Source organism: Ochotona princeps, chromosome 19 (assembly GCF_030435755.1).
Source record: "Ochotona princeps isolate mOchPri1 chromosome 19, mOchPri1.hap1, whole genome shotgun sequence".
In the NCBI taxonomy this organism is placed as follows: Eukaryota; Metazoa; Chordata; class Mammalia; order Lagomorpha; family Ochotonidae; genus Ochotona; species Ochotona princeps.
This window is the reverse complement of record NC_080850.1, coordinates 45,612,847-45,637,543: the sequence shown is the minus strand read 5'-3', so window position 1 is coordinate 45,637,543 and position 24,697 is coordinate 45,612,847. Positions and strand designations below refer to the sequence as shown.

The following is a 24,697-nucleotide window of genomic DNA, read 5'->3' as shown; positions in this document are numbered from 1 at the left end:
TTGAAAAGCCCCGGGAACCCATATGGGCGCCGGTTCTAATCCCGGCAGCTCCACTTCCCATCCAGCTCCCTGCTTGTGGCCTGGGAAAGCAGTTGAGGACGGCCCAATGCTTTGGGACACTGCATCCGCGTGGGAGACCCGGAAGAGGTTCCAGGTTCCCGGCATCGGATCGGCGCGCATCGGCCCGTTGCGGCTCACTTGGGGAGTGAATCATCGGACGGAAGATCTTCCTCTCTGTCTCTCCTCCTCTGTGTATATCTGGCTGTAATAAAATGAATAAATCTTTAAAAAAAAAAAAAAAAAAAAAAAAGAAAGAAGCATGACTGGATTTGAACTGTAATACTGCAATAAGGTGGAGGAATCCACCATGGGGGGAGGGTATGGGGAGGGGTTGGGGGAATCCCACAGCCTATGAAACAATATCATAAAATGAAATGCAATTAAAAATAAATAAATAAATAAACCGTGGGGACAAGGATGATAGTTACATGAAATTATATGTTTGATGTCACTAAAGCACATACTTACAAAACGGTTAAAATGATGAACATTATCTTATACATGCTGCCACAGTTTAAAGGAAAAGATTATCCTGTTAAATTGGCTATATAGGGCCCGGCGGCGTGGCCTAGCGGCTAAAGTCCTCGCCTTGAATGCCCCGGGATCCCATATGGGCACCGGTTCTAATCCCGGCAGCTCCACTTCCCATCCAGCTCCCTGCTTGTGGCCTGGGAAAGCAGTGGAGGACGCCCGCGTAGGAGACCTGGAAGGTGGTTCCTGGTTCCCGGCATCGGATCGGCGCGCACCGGCCCGTTGCGGCTCACTTGGGGAGTGAATCAGCGGACAGAAGATCTTCCTCTCTGTCTCTCCTCCTCTGTGTATATCTGGCTGTAATAAAATGAATAAATCTTTAAAAAAAATTGGCTATATAAACAGATCAGAGCACTTCTTTCAGATGTACTTATTTATTTTAGCTACTTTTTTGAAAGGCAAGCTGACCAAAAAAGGGAGTGACACAAACAGAGACTATGCAAGCTTCCACTCACTGGTTCATTGTAGTGAACAAGAGGTCAAGAAACTGCACTCTGACATTCCATCTGGGTGCTCAGGACCCAAGCACTTGGGACACCGTCCAGTGCCTGGGCAGACACACTCGGAGGAGGCCAGGTGGGAAACAGAGCAGGAGGAACACAAGTCAGCACTCTGACATGGGATCCTGGCATCACAAGCGGAGACAGCACAGCAGCCCAATCACCAGTCCCCACACACACCACAGCAGTTCAGCTCAACCCCTCTGGCCTTCCCAAGATCAGCAGCTCACTGCAGCCTCGTCACACCTTCTCCTCAAGCAATCCTCCTACTTGGCTTCTCTCCCCACTCGATTTCTTATGGAAAAACACAAAAGCAAGCACACAAACCAAAGCTCAACAGAGAAAAGCAATTACCATCAATAATTTCTTCCAGTCTCTACCTAGGGACAAGAAAGGAGGCACCAACAGCATCTGCTCACGGGCAGAGAAAGCAGCCAGGTCACACAGGCCTAAGGCCAACAAAGTGAAGCCACCTTTGTGGCACCATGAGTTACGCCACTTTCTGCAACATCAGCATCCTACATGGTCACCAATCCGAATACCAGCGGCTCTCCTTTGGACCCAGCGCTCTGCTAATTCACCTGGGAGAGCAGCATAAAGTGGCCCATGAGCTTGGGTCCCTATGCCGGAGTCCAGCTCCGGCCGAGGTTCGGAGCTCGGGAAGGGTGCGTGGATGAGGCGTGAAGAGAAAGAAAGGAGACGGACCACCAGATTCCTTGATCGCAGTGGACTAAGCGAGAAAGCTGTCCGCTTTATTTATACAGAAGCAGTACAAAGTTTTTTCTTAGGGGCATATTGATATAGCTTCAGGGGGGCACAATTTACAACTTTTTGAGAAATGATTGAGGAAGGATTCCATATTCCTTGCTTATCTTGGCTTGTCAGTCTTCATCTGCTCTCCTCAGGTCTGGACTATAACCTAGGCGCCACCTGTGTCAACCAGACCCCGATCTTGTATGAGTTAAAAGGTCTGGGGCCTTGGTCTATGGGGATCGGGGTTATTGACATTAGTTGGCCATTAGGTCTGTAAGCTCACACAGTTTGTTAAAGCAAGGGAAATAACGGCGGAAAGAATTGCAGTTAGCAATGAGCTAAGTTACTCTATTTAAGTTTCAACTCTACAATGGATGAGTGAGTGTTTCCAAAGACAATTCTACAAATTGTTTCAGTATTAGACAAGGCATTATCCATTCCAACGTTGCAACCAAGAGTTTTTCAGTAGACAACACATCTTATGCAGTAATACACTCCTAATACAATTCTTATTCAACTTATCTATCACTAAATGGGAGAAATACATCAAGAGAGAAAAAACATGAAGATCTAAGACAAAAAGTTATGAACATTACATTCCTCTACAACTGCAGGCTCTACAACTTCATAAGTGATCAAACAATAATCAAAAATATATCTTTATGATATTAGTGAAATCACCCTGTATTTCCTCTAGCTAAAAATTTATGAAAACAACTAAAGCAACTACGTTTTCTATATTCTAAAGAATTGCAAGGACAGGCTAACCTTTAGGACCACAGTAACTATATTTTTTGCCTTAGCAGGATAGGCTTCAGGGTTACAGTAGCTATATTCTTCATCATAGCAGAATGACCTTTAGGATCACAGTAACAGGATAACTTTTAGGGTTCCTCTTATCAAGCCATTTCCTAGAAAGCATGATAAATATCTGGGCCAGATTTTCTGGCAATGGGTAAACAGCACAGACTTAATTATACTCCTGTGTGTAGTTAAAGGCCCACTCACCAGGACATCCTCAGTAACACTAACTCTTAAGCTCACATTGGTTGTAAAACCCATCTCACAGGGGCAGACAATGCCTCAATAGATTACATAGTGGGGTGGTTGAGAGCCCATGTGAAGGGGAGTGAAAACTGCGTCAAGGTGGTCAGAGATGAATCCACTTAGCCCTGCTAAGCAGCTGGTAGCTCCCCGGGCCCTGCCAGTCAGGGAGCTGTTCTCTTCACACCTTCGTGTTTTTCACACCTACTGCATGGACCCCATCATCCCTATCTCTCACAAGGGAGACACAGACTACATTTCAGCCTCCAGCATTCAACCTGGCCCAGCCCTGGCCACTGCAGCCACTTGGGAAATGATCCAGCACCTGGAAGACATCTCTCCCCTCTCTCTCTCTCTCTCTCTCTCCCCCTCCCTCCCTCCCTCTCTTTCAAATACTTAAATTTTTTGACACAAAGTAACAATTCATCATTCCAAAATGAACACCACCCATGGCCAAAGAAAAAGAATCTACAGATTGGAGCAAAGCAAAGAAACATCTCACTGCAAGCACTTGCCATAGGCAGTAAAGAAACAAGGCCAGACGGCGAGCAGGAGCAGCTGAACACGAAAGCAGTCACCTGACCTCGGCGGTCTATACCAGGGAGCACCACCACTCAAAACACAGACTTTCTTGCCTGTGAAATCAAATAAGCATGTAAAAGCACTTCCTAACTGTTTAAATGATAGCAAATTTTAAACTAGACTATTTCTGAATATCTTCTCCTACTACATAAGCAGTAACAGAACCATTAATCATTAATTTGGGGCAAATGAACTTATGGAATTACTATGCTTTGATGCTCTCTGAAGAAAACTATTTTTTCACGGGGTAATAGCATAATTCTTATTTGGGAGAATAAATCAAATATTTACAAAGCTCTAATGTGGTTTTCAAAACTGGTCACTCCTCTTTGGAGACTTCATTAAGGTAAAGGGAAAAAATGCCCTCTTGGCATACATCATCTTTGCTCATCTTTGAACATACAATTAGCCTACACAGTGATTTGTAAATCAGTTAGCTTCTCACATATATTATGAATGAACTATTTCAAAGACTAAAATATTCTTCCACACTAACAGGAAAGACAAATTAGCTGAATAATTTTCTCTTGGAAATACGATATTTTTGAAATGTAAAAAAAGTTAAACTGGGCCTGGCGCAAAAGCCTAGTGGCTAAAATCCTTGCCCTGGGAAAGCAGTAGAAGACGGACCAAAGCCTTGGAATCTTGTACCCACATGGGAGACCCAGAAGAAGCCCCTGGCTTCAGATTGACCCAACCCTGGCCACTGCAGCCATTTGCAGAGTGAACCAGCAGATAAAAGATCTCTCTCTCTCTCTCTCTCTCTCTCTCTCTCTCTCTCCTTCTCTCTGTAAATCTGACTTTCCAATAAAAAAAATAAATCTTTTTTAAAAAGTTAAACTTTCAGAATATCTAAACTTCTAAAACAAAAATTATCAGAATCTACTTAATTTTATATTCAACAAAACAGTCTGCTTCGTAACTGCTGATACAAATTCTACAATCCCAATTATTCTAAACTAACTACCTTGGAAATAACCATCTCTCATTTTTTCCTACCAAACCTGCCAAGTGATCTAGCCTGCTGCTCAGTCACACCAAACCACCGGGACGCCTCGTGAGACAGACCCAGGATGGAAACACCAGTGAGTTCAACAGGATGGTGCGAGCCTGCCGAAGATCCAGCCAACACCAAGTTCAGCCAACCACTGCTCAGGAAGGCTCTCTGTACACCAGACCTTTCCATTCCCAGGGAGCCTCAAGTCTGCGTTTTGACTCAAATGTGTCAGTTGTCAAGTATTAGCAATCAATGTTAAAGCTGGCAGACCCACTCCACAACAAAAGATGTGTTTGCCACTCCTGCTCCCTGAACAGCTGTAGCAGTTCTCTTACCCACGCCCTCTCCCTGCGTCTCTTGTGATTTCATCCCCACTACCCTTCCGAACATCCCAATGTAAGGAAGAACAAGGTTACGATACGTGGAACAAAGACACTAGAGAAAACCTTACAGCGAAGGTATACAGTTACCAACTTCAAAAATACCAAAGCCAGAGCTTCCCTCAGCCTCAGTAACCGCACTTCGGCTGCCTACTAAACCCACGGCTCCAAGCCTTCCACCTGCTTCAACAAGCAGTATGCAGCCAGGTCAAGTTCTGCCACGAGCTCGGGAGCCAACGGGAGTGAAGACCCACCTCCGCCACCTGCCCATTACTGCCACGGTCTCGTCGTTTAAAAGTGAACAGTGCCATCAACTCTAGAAATGGTTTCAAGAAATCAGTAAAATGCCATTTATAAAATACGTAAATCACAGTCCGTGTTTTGGGCCACCATCTGCAATGCCAACATCTTGTATGGGGTACTGTGAGGTGCCAGTGGCTCACGATTTCTCCTGACATGAGCCTGCAGGTGTGTCGGCAAGGGCAGCGCTGGACACGCAGTGTCTGCAGGTACCACCCAGTCTTACACACTCGCACGCAGGGGGACAGTGGAGCCCAGGCCAGGTTTCCCAGCACAAGCCCAACCCCGGGGGCAGCCGCAGCCCACCGGCTCTCCCTTCCCGTCCGTTTCACCGGGATGTTCAACTGCGGCCGCGACCACCAGGGCCACCGCTTCCCTAAGGCGCCCAGCCGGCAGCGCCGGGCACGCCACGCGGACACGGGGCGGGCACGCACGCCACGCGGGACGCAGCCCCACCCCGAGCCACCGCTGCCGTCAGCGCCCGCCCCCGGCTCCGCAGTCACCTGCAGCGGCCGCACTCGGGCCTCCGCTCGGCCGGCTCCACCGGCAGCTCCCACAGCCCGTCCGCCTCGGCGCCGCCCTCCCCGTCCGCGGGCGGCGATCTCGAGACCCCGGCGCTGGGGCGCCCGGGTGTAGATGGCTCCATGGCGGGCGCCTCAGGTCGGGCCGCGGCATGGAACCTTCGGGGCCGCCGGGGGGCGCCGCGCGCTGGAGAAACCGGCTCGCGACGCGCCTGGCCGTGCACGCACGTACGCCACGGACGAGGGGGCGTGTCTCCGAAGTCCCCCTGGGTGAGGGAACGGAACGAGCACATTGGTCAGTGCCGAGTTGTGGGACGAGCTCATTGGTCAGTGCCGAGTTGCGGGACGAGTCCATTGGTCAGTGCCGAGCCGGGGGGCGGCTCTTTTCCCGTACCGAAACCCGGAAGGGTGGGCGCGGGTACCATACAGGTGAGGTCGCTTGGAAAGCACCTCTCAGAACATTCCGGATGTGACCGTGAGCGTTCATCGAGAACCCAGCAAGTCCGTGTGGAGTTCGCAGGCTTCCCGTGGCGGCTCCGATTCTTCCGTGGGTCCCTTGGTGTCCACGGCAGGAGTCTGAGTCTTGAGCTTGCAGTTAATTCTCGGCTCCAGTCGTGACTCTTAATGTGTACCTGGCACTAGCCAGGGAAGCCGAATGGCCCCTAAGCCTGCAGCCGTCCCTCAGTTTTGTCCCCCAGCTTGTTTGCCTGGAGGAGGTTGAGCGGTTAAAGCTACCACCTCAGCCGTGCCCGGGGTGTTCGCAGAGGGAAGGATTGAGTGTCCTGCATGTCCAGTAGAGTGGGCTTTCACTGTTGGGTGAACTTTGATGTCACCGAAATAAAGAGTTGACGTTTCTTGTTGGAGTTGTTTTTCTGTGGCTGCTGTACGTGTGGGTGCTTACACTACACGCGGGATCTTCCAGGTCTGTTTGCCTGAAATCTGACATGGATGTCACAGGCCTACCAAGTAGCTGTTGGCAGGTGCCTTTCGCCGTGTCCTGGGTCCCTGCTGACAGCGTTGGGCTCCTGCTGGCTGTCAGCTGACAGCTCATGCCTCTCCCTTCCTAGTGCCTCCTAAAAGGGATTAAACTCCAACCCGGGTTTAATGAACCCTAATCAAACCTCAGCAGGTCCCATGTGGTCATGTTACTAGAGCGTTTTACTCTCAGCTTTAGCTGCATGGTATCAACCCCAGAGCTTGTATTTTAATGCCAGAAGGGAGAACTTGTCTTCCTTTTCTTCCTGCCCAACCTGCTCTTACTTATTGCTACACAAAGTGTCTGCTTACCTGGAAGGATGACATTGTAATTGAATATGTTTAAGGGGCAGGGGGAGGGGTGGAATTAGGGGAGTGCACAATAACACAGTTATCTGTAATGCTAAGTAAGACTCTTGTCCGCGGGGAGAAGGGAAGACAGCAGGAGGAAAAGCAGGCGCAGACACGGGGAAGGGAGCCTTCACCAAGAGATGCAGGCAGCCCCACCCACTCCCTCAACAAGGAAGCCGAAGCTGATTGCAGGGGGCTAGAGTTACGGTGTCAGAGACCTGGGTCAGAAATGGAGCAGCCAGGTCACCACAGAAGGCTTACCCTGCTGTGCCATGGTGCTGGCCATGAAAGTTCGCCTCTATTTAAATATCATTAGGATAAAATGTTGCAAAAGTAATTTGTGATGTTCAGCTTTCCAAAGCCAGGTTCCCTCCTCAACACAGCGGAGTGAAGATCCTTGAGCAGAGAGGACCCAGTGTAGCTCAGTGGCTTCCTGCAAGGCACAGCCCTGTGACTGTGCGTGAGCTCTGAGGAGGGGCTTGTGGAGACCCTCAGGGCAAGAACTGCCTTTGCAGAGCCTCCTGCTTTGAGCTCAGCCCCTGACGAGCCTCAGAAGGATGCATGAGTTCAGCCTGAGACCAGGCTATAGCAGCTCACGCCATCCTTAAGTTACAAAATCCCAGTACCAGGAAGCCCGCAGAGATCACCTCCCATAACCTCACAGTTAGGAGAAGTGAGACCTTTCATGAGTTTTCATAAAGGTGCTGACGACATACGTAGAACTAAGTCCATAGCACCACTGCTCCTGCCTGTCCTTGCCATGCTGAGTGCAACACCGTCCTACGCTTGTTCTGTAGATGAAGGTTATGAAAGTGAGAGCCTCCTGTTTGTGTCCATGGAGAAATCAGAACAAGGCCTCCAAAACACATCAACGCAGAAACTGGGTCCGTTTCCTTCTTTTAAAACTGGTGGTTGGGCCCGGCAGTGTGGCCTAGTGGCTAAAGTCCTCGCCTTGAAAGCCCCGGGATCCCATATGGGCGCCTGTTCTAATCCCGGCAGCTCCACTTCCCATCCAGCTCCCTGCTTGTGGCCTGGGAAAGCAGTCAAGGACGGCCCAATGCATTGGGACACTGCACCCATGTGGGAGACCCGGAGGAGGTTCCGGGTTCCCGGCATCGGATCGGGGCGCACCGGCCCCTTGCGGCTCACTTGGGGAGTGAAACATCGGACGGAAGATCTTCCTCTCTGTCTCTCCTCCTCTGCGTATATCTGGCTGTAATAAGATGAATAAATCTTTAAAAAAAAAAACAAACTGGTGGTTACCTAACAGAATCTCCTAACATTTGGGAACTAAACACTGCAGTATGTGTGGGTAATGAAGTATTGTGTCTTCAGGTTACTGTTAAATGGCTTGTTAAAAATGAGATTAATGGGGGGGGGGACTTACAATACAGTGATCACACAAAAATGGAAAGAAATGCAAACACTGAGACTGTGTTTTACAGGTGAAGCCAAAAGACTGATGACAAATGTGTAGGCTAAAATTAAAAAAGAATCATGGGAAACAGGATTTTGCCTGACTGATAAGGCACTGAGTAGTATTTCATCAACTAGGATGGGGAAGACTGGCATAAACAATATGTTCTGGTGGCAAATACGATACCAAGAATGCTGTGTTGTCCTTGTCACATTTAAAGGGCCAACACTGAAATCAAGTAAAGAAATCAAGCTTATCATTGGAAATAACAATCAGGAGTATTAGCGAAGTGTAGGAAACGGAAAATTCGGCTTTAACATTAATGTTAGTATTGTTAAAAATGTTTTTGAGGGGCCACTGCTATGGCATGCCGGGTTAAGCTGCCACCTGTGACTCTGGCATCAATGGATACTGGTTCAAGTCCCAGCTGCTCCCTGCTAATGTACAGCAGGTGGCCCCAAGTCCCTCGGCCCCTGGCACCTATGCGGGAGACCTAGAAGAAGCTCCTGGGTGCTGGTGGGCTTAGACCAACCCTGGTCATCACACCCATTTAAGGAGTGAACTAGCAGACAGAAAATTTATCTCTCTCTAATTCTGCCTTGAAATAAATAAATAAATCTCTTTCAAAATACTTTTGATTAAAATGAACAGGAATTCAACACTAGACACAATTGCTATTTGATAGATTTCACAAGATGACAGCAAACAAAATAAACCAGAATTATTTCAGGTTAACTTTCACTATAGCCAAACTAGCCCCACAACATCTTTGCTTTTTAAAGGCTACTCTATACTTATTTATCTATTTATTTGTTTGAATACAGGAACTGAAGTGGTGGCATACATCCCATATGGGCACCAATATCCCATCCGCGTGTTAGTTCTTGCCACGGCTACTCCACTTCCAATCTAGCTCCCTGGGAACGCAGTGAAGCATGGCCCAAGGCTTTGGGCTCATCTACCACATGGAAAACCTGGAAGAAACTTCCAGCGACCAGCTATGGCCTGGCCTAGCTCTGACCCTAATCACCATGTAGGCAGTGAACCAGATGATAGAAGATTGCTCTCTCTGCCTCTCCTTCTGTTTCAAGTTAAATGGAATAAGTCGGAAGGAAGGAAGGAAGGAAGGAAGGAAGGAAGGAAGGAAGGAAGGAAGGAAGGAAGGAAGGAGAGAAAGAAAGAAAGAAAGAAAGAAAGAAAGAAAGAAAGAAAGAAAGAAAGAAAGAAAGAAAGAAAGAAAGAAAGAAAAAGAAAGAAAGACAAGCAAGCTAGCCGGCGCCGTGGCCTAGCAGCTAAAGTCCTCACCTTGAGCGCCCTGGGATCCCATATGGGCGCTGGTTAATCCCGGCAGCTCCACTTTCCATCCAGCTCCCTGCTTGTGGCCTGGGAAAGCAGTTGAGGACGGCCCAAAGCTTTGGGACCCTGCACCCGCGTGGGAGACCCGGAAGAGGTTCCTGGTCCCGGCATCGGATTGGCGCGTACCGGCCCGTTGCGGCTCACTTGGGGAGTGAAACATTGGATGGAAGATCTCCCTCTCTGTCTCTCCTCCTCTCTGTATATCTGACTTTGTAATAAAAAAATAAATAAATAAAATCTTCAAAAAAAAAAAAGAAAGAAAAAAGGAAAATAGATCTTCTGTCTGATGGCTGATTCTCCAAATGGCTGCAACAGCCAAGGGTGGCCAGGGCAAAGTCAGGATGCAGGAATTCCATCTGGGTGTGTCACATCGGTGCCTGAACCATCACCAGCTGGTTGTCAGGTGCATCAACAGGAAGCTGGGTGGGAAGCAAAACAGCCAGGATGTACAAGGAACTTTGATACAGAATCCTTGAGCCATAGGCAGCAGCTTAACCCCATGTGCTGCAGCGTGGGCACCGGCACAACATCTTTTCCACTCCTTTTCCTTATGGTGCAAATTTCTAAGACATACATCTGGGGCACAAGGATGACCACTGTTTCTATTCTAAACGTCTGCTTTTAGTGGAGCAAATGGAGATAAGGAAATCTTAAAGTTCTCTAAACAAACATAAATCACAAACAGCATTGGTGTGATGGAGTAAGAGTAAAATCTGAATTCTAAACAGTCTTCCAATTTCATTCTGAGAGCATCGTAGAAATTCCCAGCGAAAGACACAGGACATGGAGCACATGATACTGGCATCCGTGTTCTCTGGACTCCGGGCCGCAGCAGCGTCCTGCTGCTACTTCTGAAAACACCACTTGCATTTGTACAGCATTCTGCAATTTATAAAGTCCTCTCACCAACATGACTTAATTTTGTTCTCTCTACACCAAAAAAAAAAAAAAAAAAGATACAGACACATTTTGACATTTTGTCATGTGTTTGAGCAAAATGGGCAGCCTCTGTAGACAACAGCGTCTTGTCTAAATCCACATAGCTATTTTAAGTGACTAGACTACGCTAGAAGCAATTCTTCAAACTCCCACCCTGGTTCTCTTAACACAAAGTCTCTTCCATTCTTCCCACTGTTTATCTATTAATAGTTTCCACATTTTTATGAGGAACAAAATTGGAGGCAACAGAGCTAAATGAATGGTTTGACATCATGAAATTACATCAGGGGAGCTAAGATTAGAATTTTTTTATTTCCTGCATTGCTGTTTCTTAACTAATCCATTAAACATTCATTAATGATTCAGCTAGACATTTCACGCCATTGTTTCTTCCAGTCATAACTATATAAATTTCTATGAGTGAAAGACTATGAGGAAAATATCCTTGCCATACCTTATTTTAAAAATATTTGCGGTTGGGCCCGGCGGCATGGCCTAGCAGCTAAAGTCCTCACCTTGAACGTGCAGGCATCCCATATGGGCGCTGGTTCTAATCCCGGCAGCTCCACTTCCCATCCAGCTCCCTGCTTGTAGCCTGGGAAAGCAGTCGAGGACGGCCCAATGCATTGGGACACTGCACCCGCGTGGGAGACCCGGAAGAGGTTTCTGGTTCCCAGCTTCGGATCGGCTCAGCACCAGCCCGTTGCAGCTCACTTGGGGAGTGAATCATCGGATGGAAGATCTTCCTCTCTGTCTCTCCTCCTCTCTGTATATCTGGCTTTGTAATAAAATAAATAAATAAATAAATATATTTTTTTAAAATTACGATTTAATTTTTTATCCCTTTTATTTTATGTATTCAAATTTCCATTGTATGGACATCTTTTAAAAACTTTCTTGCAAAAGGAAATTTAAAGATCATAAAATTGTTAAAGCAGATGTGGTCATTACCTAAAAAAAGAAGAGGAAGCTTAAGAGGAAAAAGAAGCTAAATACACAAATAATGTTTGAGTATCAGATGTTAGAATGTTTGCGTGCACTCACCGTGACCGTCACACATGGGAAGTTTTAGGGCTTACATCTTGTAGACATGCTCTGCACAAAGCCCCTATTCATTGAAAATGCCATTCTGTGACCATATGATGAGTGATTTCTTTTGTTGATTTTAGAAAAAGTGGGAGTGCAGTACAAAAATTACCCAGAGAACACTCACTTGAAATGTTTCTTTTCTGAGTATCATACTTGTCTTCTAAAATACCATTTTGAAAAACAAAAAACAAGGTCAATTCATTTCTTTTAAGATTTATTTATTTTTATTTTATTTTATTTTTATTTATTTTTATTTTTATTTTGTATACAGCAGAAAGATCTTCCATCTGCTGATTCACTCTCCAAGTGGCCGCAATGGCCAGGGTTGTCCTGATCCATAGCCAGGAACCACGAGCTTCCTCCGGGTTGCCCACTTGGATGCAGGTACCAAAGCCTTGGGCCATCCTCGATTGCTTTCCCGGACCACAAGCATTGAGCTGGTTGGGAAATGAGGCCTCCGGGACGTGTGCCCATGTGAGACCCCAGCGCATGCAAGGCAAGGACTTTAGGTGCTAGGCTACAGCACTGGGATCAAAAATCATTCATTCTTGCATTCATTTGATAGCTTTTTAAACTACTTCAACTTATTTGAGAGGGAACCAGAACATGTTACTCTCGTTCATTGGTTCAGTCGCCAAGAGCTACAATGTCTAGGACTGGGCCCAGACAAAGCCAGAAACCTAAAGCTTTTGAGTACCAGATTCAGAACTAGATTTCAACATAACAGATAGCTGCAACTAATTTAGGTCCAAAGCATTTAATTGTAGTCTGATTTTTTTTTTTTAAGATTTATTTTATTTTTATTACAAAGTCAGATAGACTGAGAGGAGGAGAGATAGAGAGGAAGTGGAGCTGCCGGGATTAGAACCAGCGGCCATATGGGATCAAGGCGAGGACCTTAGCCACTAGGCCACGCTGCCGAGCCCCTGTAGTCTGAATTTGACTTGTTCTGTGCCCTTGGAAAAATCACTCACCTACTAAAAACATATGCCATGGCTGACAGCGCTTTAAAAAAAAAAAAAAAAAAAGCTCAGTAGCTGAAGTCTGAAAAGATTCAAGTTCTCCAAATTATTCTATATAGTTTTTATCTAAATTATTCTAGATAATTTTCTGATATAAGGCTACACAATATTCTCATGGATGGATGGATGAACTGTATCATGGAGACTAACATTACCAGGAAGTGAAGATACATTGCAGTATGTTGCTCTACTCCCGAATAAAAAGAGGAACCCCGAATGAAACTATTAAATATGTCCGAACAATGGGATACTAGATTTTCCACTCCTACAATGCCATGATGCACTTGAATAGCAGGATATTGGATTCATGACTGCTGCTAAAAGACTATTCTATGGTGGTATTATCGGGGAAAATGACTGTGGGGAATAGAACGGGGGTAGAGGCAGGGGAGGCGCAGAGGGGCCTCCCTACACCTACAAAACCATACCATGGCAAATAATAATAACAATAAAAATATTTTAAGAAGACCACAGGATCCATGATGAAACAAATCAGCAGTGCCTACACCCTAAGAGAGCCCATAAGTGCCAGAAAGGAATTTAGAGCATGCATTTTAATGAGATACAAATATTGTCATCCTGAGATTCTGTAATTCCTAAACAGACTAAACTGTACTATGAGCGCTGCTTATCTGACTACAATGTTTTCAAAGCAAACATGACAGAAGTCAGAATGAGTGCTGCTTTAGGTGATTTGGGAAAGCTGGGCTACCAGCTTCTAGTTTTGACCCACTTTCTTGGCCCCAGGCATACCAAGTCCTCCTCCCAAAAACGAAAAAGCTGTTGATTCTCTACCCAGCCCGGAACTCTAGAAACAATCTCATCTCATCTCAAGATTGAAAATCCCTATGTTCTTTCTTAATGTGTTTTTCTGTATTTCCTGAATTTTCTTTAACAAGCAAGTGAAAGCAGTTATAGAAATATTTACGGGATGTTACGCACGAGGGTGACTCCGCAGGCTAACAGGCTAACCCTGGTTTGACATGTCTTGCATCCTTGTTCTAATTCCCGACCTCAGAACCTCGACCTCTCTCTTGTCCCACCTCCTACAGCAGAGGTCCCAATCCTTCATTGAGCTCCGCCTCCTGTCACTCTCATTTGTGGGACTGAGTCCTGCTACCTTACTTTCTTTTCTTTGTTTGTTCGTTTCTTTTCAAATTTATTTTTATGGAAAGGCAGATTTACACAGAGAAGGAGAGGGACAGTGAGAGATGTTACATTTGCTGGTTCACTCCCCAAGTGGAAGCAATGGGAGGAGCTCAGCCGATCCGAAGCCAGGAGCCAGTAACCTCCTCCAGGTCTCCCACAGGGGTGCAGGGTCCCAAGGCTTTGGGCCATCCTACACTGCTTTCCCAGGCCACAAGCAGGGAACTGGAAGAGAAGTAGAGCAGCTGGGACATGAACTGGCACCCATATGGGATGCCAGCACTTGAAGGGAGAGGATTAGCTAACTGAGCCAACGGTCCCTGGCTTACCTTCTGCATTCCACATGCCATGACAACATGCAGCTTTCAGGTTACCTAGTTGCACCTGCTTGAACCCTCCTGATGGCAATCTCTTTATGTGATCCCGACTATCATTTTTCTCTGGAATCCAAGTTTTACAGTTCTAGGGCAGATTTCCAAATGATATCCCTTAGGAAAATTTAGTTCATTAACAAATTCACATTACCATTTTTAATGCTTAGAATATTCAGATTTTAATTTCTTCAGGCTGGACACATGTTCTCCATTTTGCCATGGTCTCCAACATCCCCTACCATGTGAAAGATTTGTTTTATTTATTTGACAAGCAGAGTTAAAAAGAGAGGCAAAAACAGACAAACAGAGAGAGAGAGCTCTTCTATCCACCGGCCCCAACTGCCAAGACTGGGCCAGACTGAAGCCTGGAGCTTCTTCTGGGTTTCCCACAGGGGTGCAGATGTCCAAGAACTTGAGCCATCTTCTGCTGCTTTCACAGGCACCTTAGCAGGAAGCTGTGATGGAAATGGAGCAGCTAAGATGGGATTGGGTATGCATCTGGGATGCCAGCATGGCAGGCAGTGGCTATACCTGCTACACCAGAAAACCAACTCATATTAAGCCTGCCCCTCCAATGGTCTGATCTGCCTGGGACTTTGAGTCACAGTTACAGCAGAGCCCATTATCACCTACTTACCCAGGACCGCTACATGACATCTCATTCCAAGTCCCTTGTCCTGGTATTTCCAGCTCCTTGTAGAAAATGACAACACCAGGAGAGGTGGGAAGGGTAGATCTTTGGCTGCTAATCTAGAATTATGGACTTAATTACTACATCCCTCCAAATCACTACTGCTCTTTTGAGATATTTAATAAGTAAACTCAGCTAATGGAGGAGCAAATAGTCCAGATTTGCATAAAGAAGACATTCTGATAACTATTGGTGTGAGCATTAATGGGACTTCGTGAGGAGTTCGAAACCACTGTCATGGGGTTGCATATTCATCACCTCACCTTTCATGGTGCTGAAGGTCGGAGGCCTTACCCAAGTGCATCAACCCCACACCCACACCCACTGAGGATGCATCCGTGTATTCCAGATGGCTCTTGTGTGGAATGTGTGGAGTAGGGAATAGTATGTCATATAAGTTTATGGGAAATCTGATGAGAGTCCCGTCGGATAAAAAGAAGACCACATGGGTTAAGAAGTGAGCAATAGTAGGAGGAACGCAGAAAGGCAGGATGGGAAGCCGATAAATAATTCACCAAATGTGGACTGGTGTGTCTTTTATAGACATCACCTACAGCTCACTCTCTCTGAAGTTGAGTGGTTAAGGACTTAATGTCACAGGGGAACAGGCGATACAGTTGAGACGTAAAGCCAGGTCCGTGACTCAGACATTCATGCCATTCTCATAACTCAGGTCTCTCCAAGGTGACTTATTTTAATCAGTGTAGCAAACACTGACAGTGAAGCCAATTCAATAGGAGTTCCACACACGAGTTCAATGAATAAAGACAATCCTTGTGAGGTAAGAACTGTGCTTTCCTTTTTCACAGATGAGAAAATCAAGTCAGTGAAGGAAAAACACCATGTGCTTGCTGTGTGCCCCAGGCAGTAGGGGCCCCACACCTCTGTCTCTGGACATCTTGTGCCAAGGCAGGTTAGGGAGCACCAGGGTGCAGCTGGTGCCTAACAGCTCTGTGTGTGAAGAGCGTTCTGACCCCCATTCCTTGTACAGGGCAGGTGGGCTTCAGAGTGAGGGATCTGCCCTCTTGCCTGTAGCACTGACCAGATTGGGTCTGGCAGCACTGCTTGTACACTCTAGTGGAAAGCTGGTTTTAGGCACAGCTCTTCCCACTAGGGACACAGGGAACCTGCTTCTAGGATAGGTTGTTTTTGACCTTGTCCCTTTGACTGGTGGAGGCAGGGCAGGCGGAAGTCCCCAGGCACACCTATCTATCCCAACAGAGCACTTCCAGGGTCATTGATTGGACATGCATTTTGTCTTTAATTATTTACCAAACGTAGCTGACCGAGCCAGCACTTGCATTCATGTCCTTTTCTCGGAACTTAGGTAGGAATAGGAACGCTAGTCCTTCTTGAATGAAGTTGATCGTTAAACCCCGAAGCTGTATTGTGGAGTTGCCTTGCATAACTTACTAGGGATCTCATGCTTAAGTGGCACACGAAATAGGTAAACGGTTCCAGTGAAGGATCCGTTCACAACATCCCAGACACAGCAATGGGCTTGATGGGGAAGATGCCTCCAGCTGGGAGGGAGAGAGGAACTCACAGAAACCCTTTCAGTTATACTCATTATTCGAGGGAAAGGACAGATCCTTAACTAACCATACTCACTGTTCTTGACCAAAATGCTTCATTCTGAAGAAAACTTTTATATAAACAGTGATAAGAGATCAAAGAATGTCTTTCCTCTAAGGTATTGCATCTCTTTCACTAATGCATAATGTTATTTTTGCTTGTAAAATGAACGTGATTATTATATATAATAATAACACGGTTAAAATATTTGCACATGGTCTTATAACTATTCCTATAAATAACTGCCTCAAAATTCTTTTTAATTTTCTAATTAAACTTTAGCTATAATTTATACGGGATGTAAAAAAAACATGTGTTTTTATATGTTTGTTTATATACAGAAAGGAAGAGATGGTGAGATTTTGCATGCACTGATTCACTCCCCAAATGGCCACGATAGCTGAGTCTGTGCCAGGATGAAGCCAGGAGCCCAGAGCTTCTTCTGGGTCTCCCATGTGTGTGCAGGGGCCTGAGAATCTGGATCCTCTTGTGCTACTTTCCCAGACATATTAACAGGGAGCTGCATTGGAAGCAAAGTGGTCAGTTTTAAAGCAGTGTTCAAATGGGGTGCAGGCAGGTTTGGCCTGCATTGCCACAAAACTGCCCCTAGAATTTTCTTTATTCTTAGAAATTTTGAGCAGTGTTTTGCTGTATCAGGTGAAGGTCTGCTCTTCGAAAGCTGCTACTGACCTGAGAACCTTCCTGTTTTATTCCATCCCCTCCTAAAACTAAACCAGAGATGATAGGCAAAAAAAGGGGGGAGGGATTTTTTAATCAAAGAAGTTTGGTTTTTTTTTTTGAAGATTTATTTATTTTTATTACAAAGTCAGATATACAGAGAGGAGGAGAGACAGAGAGGAAGATCTTCCATCCAATGATTCACCCCCCAAGTGAGTGCAACGGGCTGGTGCTGTAGGAGCCAGGACGGGTGCAGGGTCCCAAAGCATTGGGCTTTCCCTCGACTGCTTTCCCAGGCCACAAGCAGGGAGCTGGATGGGAAGTGGAGCTGCCGGGATTAGAACAGGCGCCCATATGGGATCCTGGCGCGTTCAAGGCGAGGACTTTAGCCACTAGGCCACGCCACAGGGCCCTAATCAAAGAAATTTTTTCAGAAATGGCGTGATATCATAATCAGGCATCCGTGATGATTTACTGCTACAATGGATCCTTGCAGATGTGGTTGCTAAAGGCCGTGACTCACACAGACCCAGAGGGCAGGACACTCACCCTGGGGAGATTGATTTTTTCTCTCCTTCCCTGTGTTTGGCATCCTTTCTTTTTCCTTCCTTCCATTTATTTCTTTAGATGGATGCCCTTTAATTGAACTTCTAAATGAAACTAATATTCCTAGGAAGAAAGAGGTGCCATGCTTTCTTACTGTAGTTCACATACCATTTACATTTTAGTCCTGTGTATCAATTGTTTTTACAAGACCCTTTGTGGTATTCGGAATCAGTGGGTGGTGCTCTTAGAAACCACAGCCCAAGTGGAGAATTTCAGCACAGGGAGATGAGTCCCAGAACCACCAAGACAGGAAAAGAAAGTGATGAGTGGAAGGGAGTAAGAAAAGGAGTAAAATTGACTTTCTCCAGGCGGTTAAAGCTGCAGGCCACTGAAACAGCCTGCTAGCCAGCTCCAGCAGCTGAGTCAAAAGTGTTGGGTAACCATCCTAGAGCCACACTCCCCTAAGGGAAAGAGAAGATAACAGCATGGAATGAGAAAAGATAAAAAAAAAAAAATCTGATGGCATTCTGTTAGAATTATAGCTGTGTGTGCCCAGAGAGAGTAATAAGAACATTTCATAGTTAACTGAGGTTTTTCTCTGTAATTATAAACAATACTGGGAGTACATGTTTATTCTCCTGGTTCCTGTCCACTGGTTTGAAGAGCAGCAGCAATTGTGTCTACAGAAACTGTGGTACATCTAATGGATGGTTCTACCTAGCCTTACCTTCAAAGAGGATCTGGTTATTCGGAAGAGCAGGTGTGAAGCCAGAGGGCATGAGTTGAGTAAAATAAGCTAGACACAGAAGGAAAGGTGCTGTGTGATCTCACAAGGTGGAATCCTGAATGTGTAGAAAGCAGAGAGGGTGTGGGAGGCAAAGAAAGGGTCCCAGGGTAAAGTTCAACTCAGCAAGCTGCGTGGAGATGTAGGCCTACTGGGGTAAGCATACGTAACACATGTATTGCAGTCTGAAATTCTTCTCAAAGAGATTTTAGGGGCCATTACCACAATAAATAAATAGTATAAAGACATATTTTATTTTGACTATTATGGTATCTCAAGATATATATATATATATATATATATATGTATATATCATGTACTTTAGGATATGCAATAAAAGTTTAAATACATAAATACTACTGTTCTTTTATGTTGGGCCAAAAACATGTAGGAATCTATGAGCAGTCTTCAAGAAGCTTATGGAAAAGTTCCACTACCTTCTAATTTCATATTGACACAAACTATTTAAAATACCCTCCTAATGTGTTTGTCAACAAAAGCACAAGGAAGCAGATGTGAGAAAGAACCAAGCAAATGACTCCAGGTGGTGCCTGCAGTCCACAGGGACGGATGAACAAGAGCAGAATGCAAGTTAGAATGCAAACACAACACAGGGGTGTGTTTGTGTGTGTGTAAACATATATACATTTACTTGCTCTTCTACCTTAATTTCCTTAGGAGACATAAAGTAATAATCATAAAAATGCATTGCTGTATATAGAAGGTATGTAGATGTTATAAATGTAAAATGTCTATCAATGATGCCATAAAAGGGAACAGATGAAGCTATGTAGTAGTAATGGTTGTATATCTCACTGAAAACAAATTAGAACAAATCTGAAGTTGATGCTGATGAATTAAGAGGTATGCTCTGGGTCCAGCGCTGTACTCGAGTGGCTAAATCCTTGCCTTGCATCCACCAGGATCCCATTTGGGTACCAGTTCTTATCCCAGATGTTCCACTTCCCATCCGACTCCCTGCTTGTCGCCTGGGAAAGCAGTGCAGAACGGCCCAAAGCCTTGGTACCCTGTACCCTTGTGGGAGTCCCGGAAGAAGCTCCTGGCTCCATCTCTGGCCGTTGTGGCCAGAGCCACCTGGAGAGGGAACCAGCAGACGGAAGATCTTTCTCTTTGTCTCTCCTTCTCTATATCTGCCTTTCAAATAAAAAATAAAATAAGCTCTCCTCCATTTTATTTGAAGAGGTATGTACTGTGGCTGGCCCTGTGGCATAACACGTTAATCTGCCACCTGCAGTGCCGGAATTCTATGTGGGCTCTGGTTTAAGTCTCTACTAATGTGCCTGGGAAAGCAACTGAAAATATCCTAAGTGCTTAGTCCCCTGCACTGTGGACCATCACCCCTGGGCCCCTGCCTGCTACCTGATGGGTGTGGCTTAGAGCTTACCTGCCTATGACCTGAGGCACAGCTTCCAGGTCTACAGGTGGAGTGTGACCTCCAACGTGACCGGAAGGTCAAGAGGAACACACATGGAACATGACCTCTGACATGACCAGAAGGTCAAGGGAAATTGCTATATAGCCAATTACAGTGTCTTTGGTGGGTGGGGCGCCTGTCTGAAGGTGCCTTCCTGCCCTCCCTTTCCTTAACCTTTAAAACCTGTAACTTGGGCCCGGTGGCGTGGCCTAGTGGCTAAAGTCCTCGCCTTGAAAGCCCCGGGATCCCATATGGGCGCCGGTTCTGATCCCTGCAGCTCCACTTCCCATCCAGCTCCCTGCTTGTGGCCTGGGAAAGCAGTGGAGGACGGCCCAATGCATTGGGACACTACACCAGCGTGGGAGACCCGGAGGAGGTTCCAGGTTCCCGGCTTCGGATCGGCACAGCACTGGCCGTTGCGCTCACTTGGGGAGTGAATCATCGGAGGGAAGATCTTCCTCTCTGTCTCTCCTCCTCTGTGTATATCTGGCTGTAATAAAATGAATAAATCTTTAAAAAAAAAAAAAAACCTGTAACTTGTGCATAATAAAGCAGACATTCCTCACCAGCATGTCCCGGTGGTTCTTTGGCTGAAGAACACCGGTTGCCTCACCCTGGCGACCTCAGTGCTTGCTGGCAGGTTTAAACCCTTAGACTGCACCTCTGTGGAAGACCTGGAAGAAGCTTGGTGCTCCTGCCTGGGGTTGGACTAGCCCTGATATCTGTGATGGTGTGGGGAGTGAACCAGTGGATGGAAGACCTCTCTGTGTCTGTGTCCCTCCCTCTTGCTCTCCATAACTCTGCCTTTCCAACAAACACATCAATCTCAAAAAAAAGGGGGGGTGGTATGTGGTAATCCCTAAAGAAACCACCAAGGAAGTGGAAGTAATAACACAAAAGTGGGAGAAATTATGAATGAAATTAAAATCTATATAAAAATGATATCATTCAAAAGTGTGCATTCCAAAATTTATCCCTGATGCAGTAATCTTAAGGAGTGGGGCTTTGCGGCGTGGATTAGGGCCCTATAAAAGAACTGGTGGGAAGCAGACAGGCTGAAGCCATTAGCCTTCCTTCTCGCTCCAGGCAAGGATCCAGCCCGTTCACCTCAGAAAACACAGCATGCAGAGCCCCTGCACAGCCCTGCCTGCAGGACTGTGGGAAATCAATTCATACTCTTCATATGTAACAGGAATGCCGTTAGAGCAGAAAGCAGAAAAGGACGAAGCAAGCGGCCAGCAGGTTCAGCCACTGCAGCAACATCAGCATCACATTTGGGCAACGGTTCAAGCCTGGCTCTTTCACCTTCAGTCCAGCTCCCCCTGCTAAGGCACTGGAGAAGCCACAGACGATGGCTCAAGTCTTTGATCCTTTGCACTGAGGTGGAATTCCAGGGTCTCTGTTTCAGCCTAGCCCAGCCCATTTGCAGACAGACCAACTGTTACTTTCTAAGTAACAGTTCCCTTCAAATAAAGAAAAATAAATGTTTTCCAAAAGAACAAAAAGGAAAAGAAAAATGGCAGGTATAAATCCAATTATATCAACAATAACACAGAACGTGGTTGAATTAAATTCAATTAAACAGATTTTCAAGCTGGAGTTTTTAAAATCCAATTATATGGTGTCTATAAGGAGAAATAATCTATGTTCAAGTACACACACAAGAATAAAAATAAAGGGATATAAAAAGACATAGCGGGCCCGGCGGTGTGGCCTAGTGGCTAAAGTCCTCACCTTGAAAGCCCCGGGATCCCATATGGGCGCCGGTTCTAATTCCGGCGGCTCCACTTCCCATCCAGCTCCCTGCTTGTGGCCTGGGAAAGCAGTTGAGGACGGCCCAATGCATTGGGACCCTGCACCCGCTTGGGAGACCCAGAAGAGGTTCCAGGTTCCCGGCTTCAGATCGGCGCGCACCGGCCCGTTGCGGCTCACTTGGGGAGTGAATCATCGGACGGAAGATCTTCCTCTCTGTCTCTCCTCTGTATATATCTGGCTGTAATAAAATGAATAAATCTTTAAAAAAAAATTAAAAAAATAAAAATAAAAAGACATAGCGTGCAAACAGACAACTGGACAGCCTATGCAGACAAAACAGTAAAAATATGTCACAGAGCTGGCATGGCGATGGAGCAGGCTACTCCTGCAGCTGCAACACCAGCATCTTTTTTTTTGTTTTGTTTTAAAGATTTATTCATTTTTATTACAGCCAGATATACACAGAGGAGGACAGACAGAGAGGAAGATCTTCCATCCGATGATTCACTCCCCAAGTGAGCCGCAACGGGTCTCCCATGCGGGTGCAGGGTCCCAAAGCCTTGGGCCGTCCTCAACTGCTTTCCCAGGCCACAAGCAGGGAGCTGGATGGGAAGTGGAGCTGCCGGGATCAGAACCGGCGCCCATATGGGATCCCAGGGCGTTCAAGGCGAGGACTTTAGCCACTAGGCCACGCCGCCGGGCCCAACACCAGCATCTTATGTGGGCACTGGCTGTGCCCTGGCTGTTCCATTTCTAATTCAGCTCCCTGCTCATGGTGTCCTGGGAAAACCCAGCAAAGCCAGCTCCCCATATGTGTACCGATTTTTGCCCCAGCTTCTCTCTTTCCAGTCCAGCCTCCTGCTAATGATCTGGGAAAAGCAGCGAAGACTGCTGGTTTGGTATTCCTGGCTTCTGGCTCTTGGCTCTGGTCAAGACCAGTCCTGGCCATTTTTAAAATTCAAAGCATCTTGAAATCTGACCCTGCCAAAATTCCTGCTTTTTCAATAATCAATGGAAAAGCAAACCCCTCTGTTCTAAGTCCTTAACTGTTTCCACTGCTTTCTCCCCTACCAACCAGTATCTCAGGTTAACATTTCCTTCTTGATTTATAGTAAATATATATGTGTGCATTTATGTATGTGTGTGTATATATATTTTAATACACAAAATTTTATATACTCGTATATAAAATTTAATATATTGTATATTTTTATTTATATACACAATTTAATGTATATAAATTAAGACCCGCATTCCAGCCAGTTAGTTTAGATTTGCTCCCCTCCCAGAGCTCTGCCCCAACTCCTCATATTCCTCTTCATTGTTTCTGTGCACCACACTTTTGCCCACTTGAACAATGCTCTGAACTATCCAGTACCTGTCACATCAGCAACTTCACGTCAATGGACACTACAATGCCCTAATGACTTCCCCTTTTTGCACATGGGCTTAAAGCACTGTTTCCTCCGGGACGTGGGTAACAGAACTCACTGCTATGATTTGACCTTTAGGGACATGCTAGCATACTTAGGATGGGGTTCTATCGGGTGGAAGGGACATACTCCCAGCCTCCGTTGTTTCTCTTTCCCATGGAAGCCTCCCCCTTATAGTGTGGTTTCAAGGACCATAATTGAGGTGTAGGCAAGGAGTCCCGCGGTGAGAGGCGCTCTGGATCACTGATACATTCTTGCTTTACTAGGGCCATGGGAGGGGGGCAGGGAGCACCACTGGTCATTCAGCTCTTGAACATCTCATGTTTTATTTGTGCTCATTGGATAGAGAATATACGTGTCGCAATGGGGGACACCAGACACCAGTGGACAACTGAACAAACATCTCTTGACTATTGAGTGTTATCATGTGTGAAGCGTATTTAGTGCATCCTGTATACTGAATGTTTCATGAGTATTTACATGGATTTATTATCTCCTGAACATTAGGTGCTTCTTGACCCTTTAAGCCCGCATTGTTTAGCACACATGTGTGCCACATACTATCAGCTTTTGCATATGAAACACAAATCATCTAATCGATCTCATTTGCTATAAAAGAACAGCAAAATTAAATACTCTCAAAGAATACAATATACTATCCAAGGGCATGTTCTATTTCTTTGTGTGTTGTAATTCATCTAAGTATTTTTTAGACATTTCAAAAACCTTAGCTGTGGTTATGCAACAAGGTGGAGGAATCCACCATGGTGGGAGGGTTTGGGCAGGGGTGGGAGAACCCAAGTATCTATGTAACTGTGTCACATAATACAATGTAATTAATGAAGTTAAATAATAATAAAAATATATATATGTAAAAAAAAAAACCTTGTATTACTTTATTAATCTTATAAATGCGTCAAAGATTTTTAACGATACTTTCATTAGAATTTTTATACTCTATTTCGTCTAGCATAAGATAAACCCAGGTATTCCACCCATTGGCTATGTGATCTTGGGCTTTTCAACCTCTTTGGAGGTCAGTTTCCTCATAACCCACAGCAAATGCCGCCAGATGTGAATGGGACTTCTTGCACAGAGCTCTCCTGTGGTGTGGGGGACACGTAGCACCCCCCTGGGCCTTTATCCACTGACACACAAGACAAAACTCTCACCCTCCAGTTTTAAAACATTTCAAGAGAAAATATACATTATTTACATTAAACCAACAAGTTCTAAAGCATTTGCAGTTGTCATTGTTATCAATGAGCTATTCTGGGTATCCGGATAACTGAGTTTTTGTTTTCTATGGACGTAGAATTTTTTAATCATACTTGACAAAAAATTGCAATGTGTTAAATGTCTGCTTCCAAATGGGAAATATTGACTAGAATTTATTTATTGAATCATGATTATAACTTTAGTGAGAAGGGAAAAGCTGTGATTATCTAATGACTGATGTTCTG

At 45.6% G+C, this 24,697-nt stretch overlaps 1 protein-coding gene across 1 annotated transcript in view; it reads right to left on the bottom strand.

Annotated features, from left to right (window-relative positions):
• The window catches only part of DTWD2 (DTW domain containing 2), a 41,318-nt gene extending 35,410 nt beyond the window's left edge, over positions 1-5,908 (bottom strand). Inside the window, exon 1 of the mRNA XM_004586595.3 lies at positions 5,651-5,908. Within this exon, the coding sequence (XP_004586652.3) occupies positions 5,651-5,793 (143 nt within the window). The 5' untranslated portion in view covers positions 5,794-5,908. The remainder of the gene's footprint in view (positions 1-5,650) is intronic.
• Between the last annotated feature and the right edge of the window lie 18,789 nt (positions 5,909-24,697).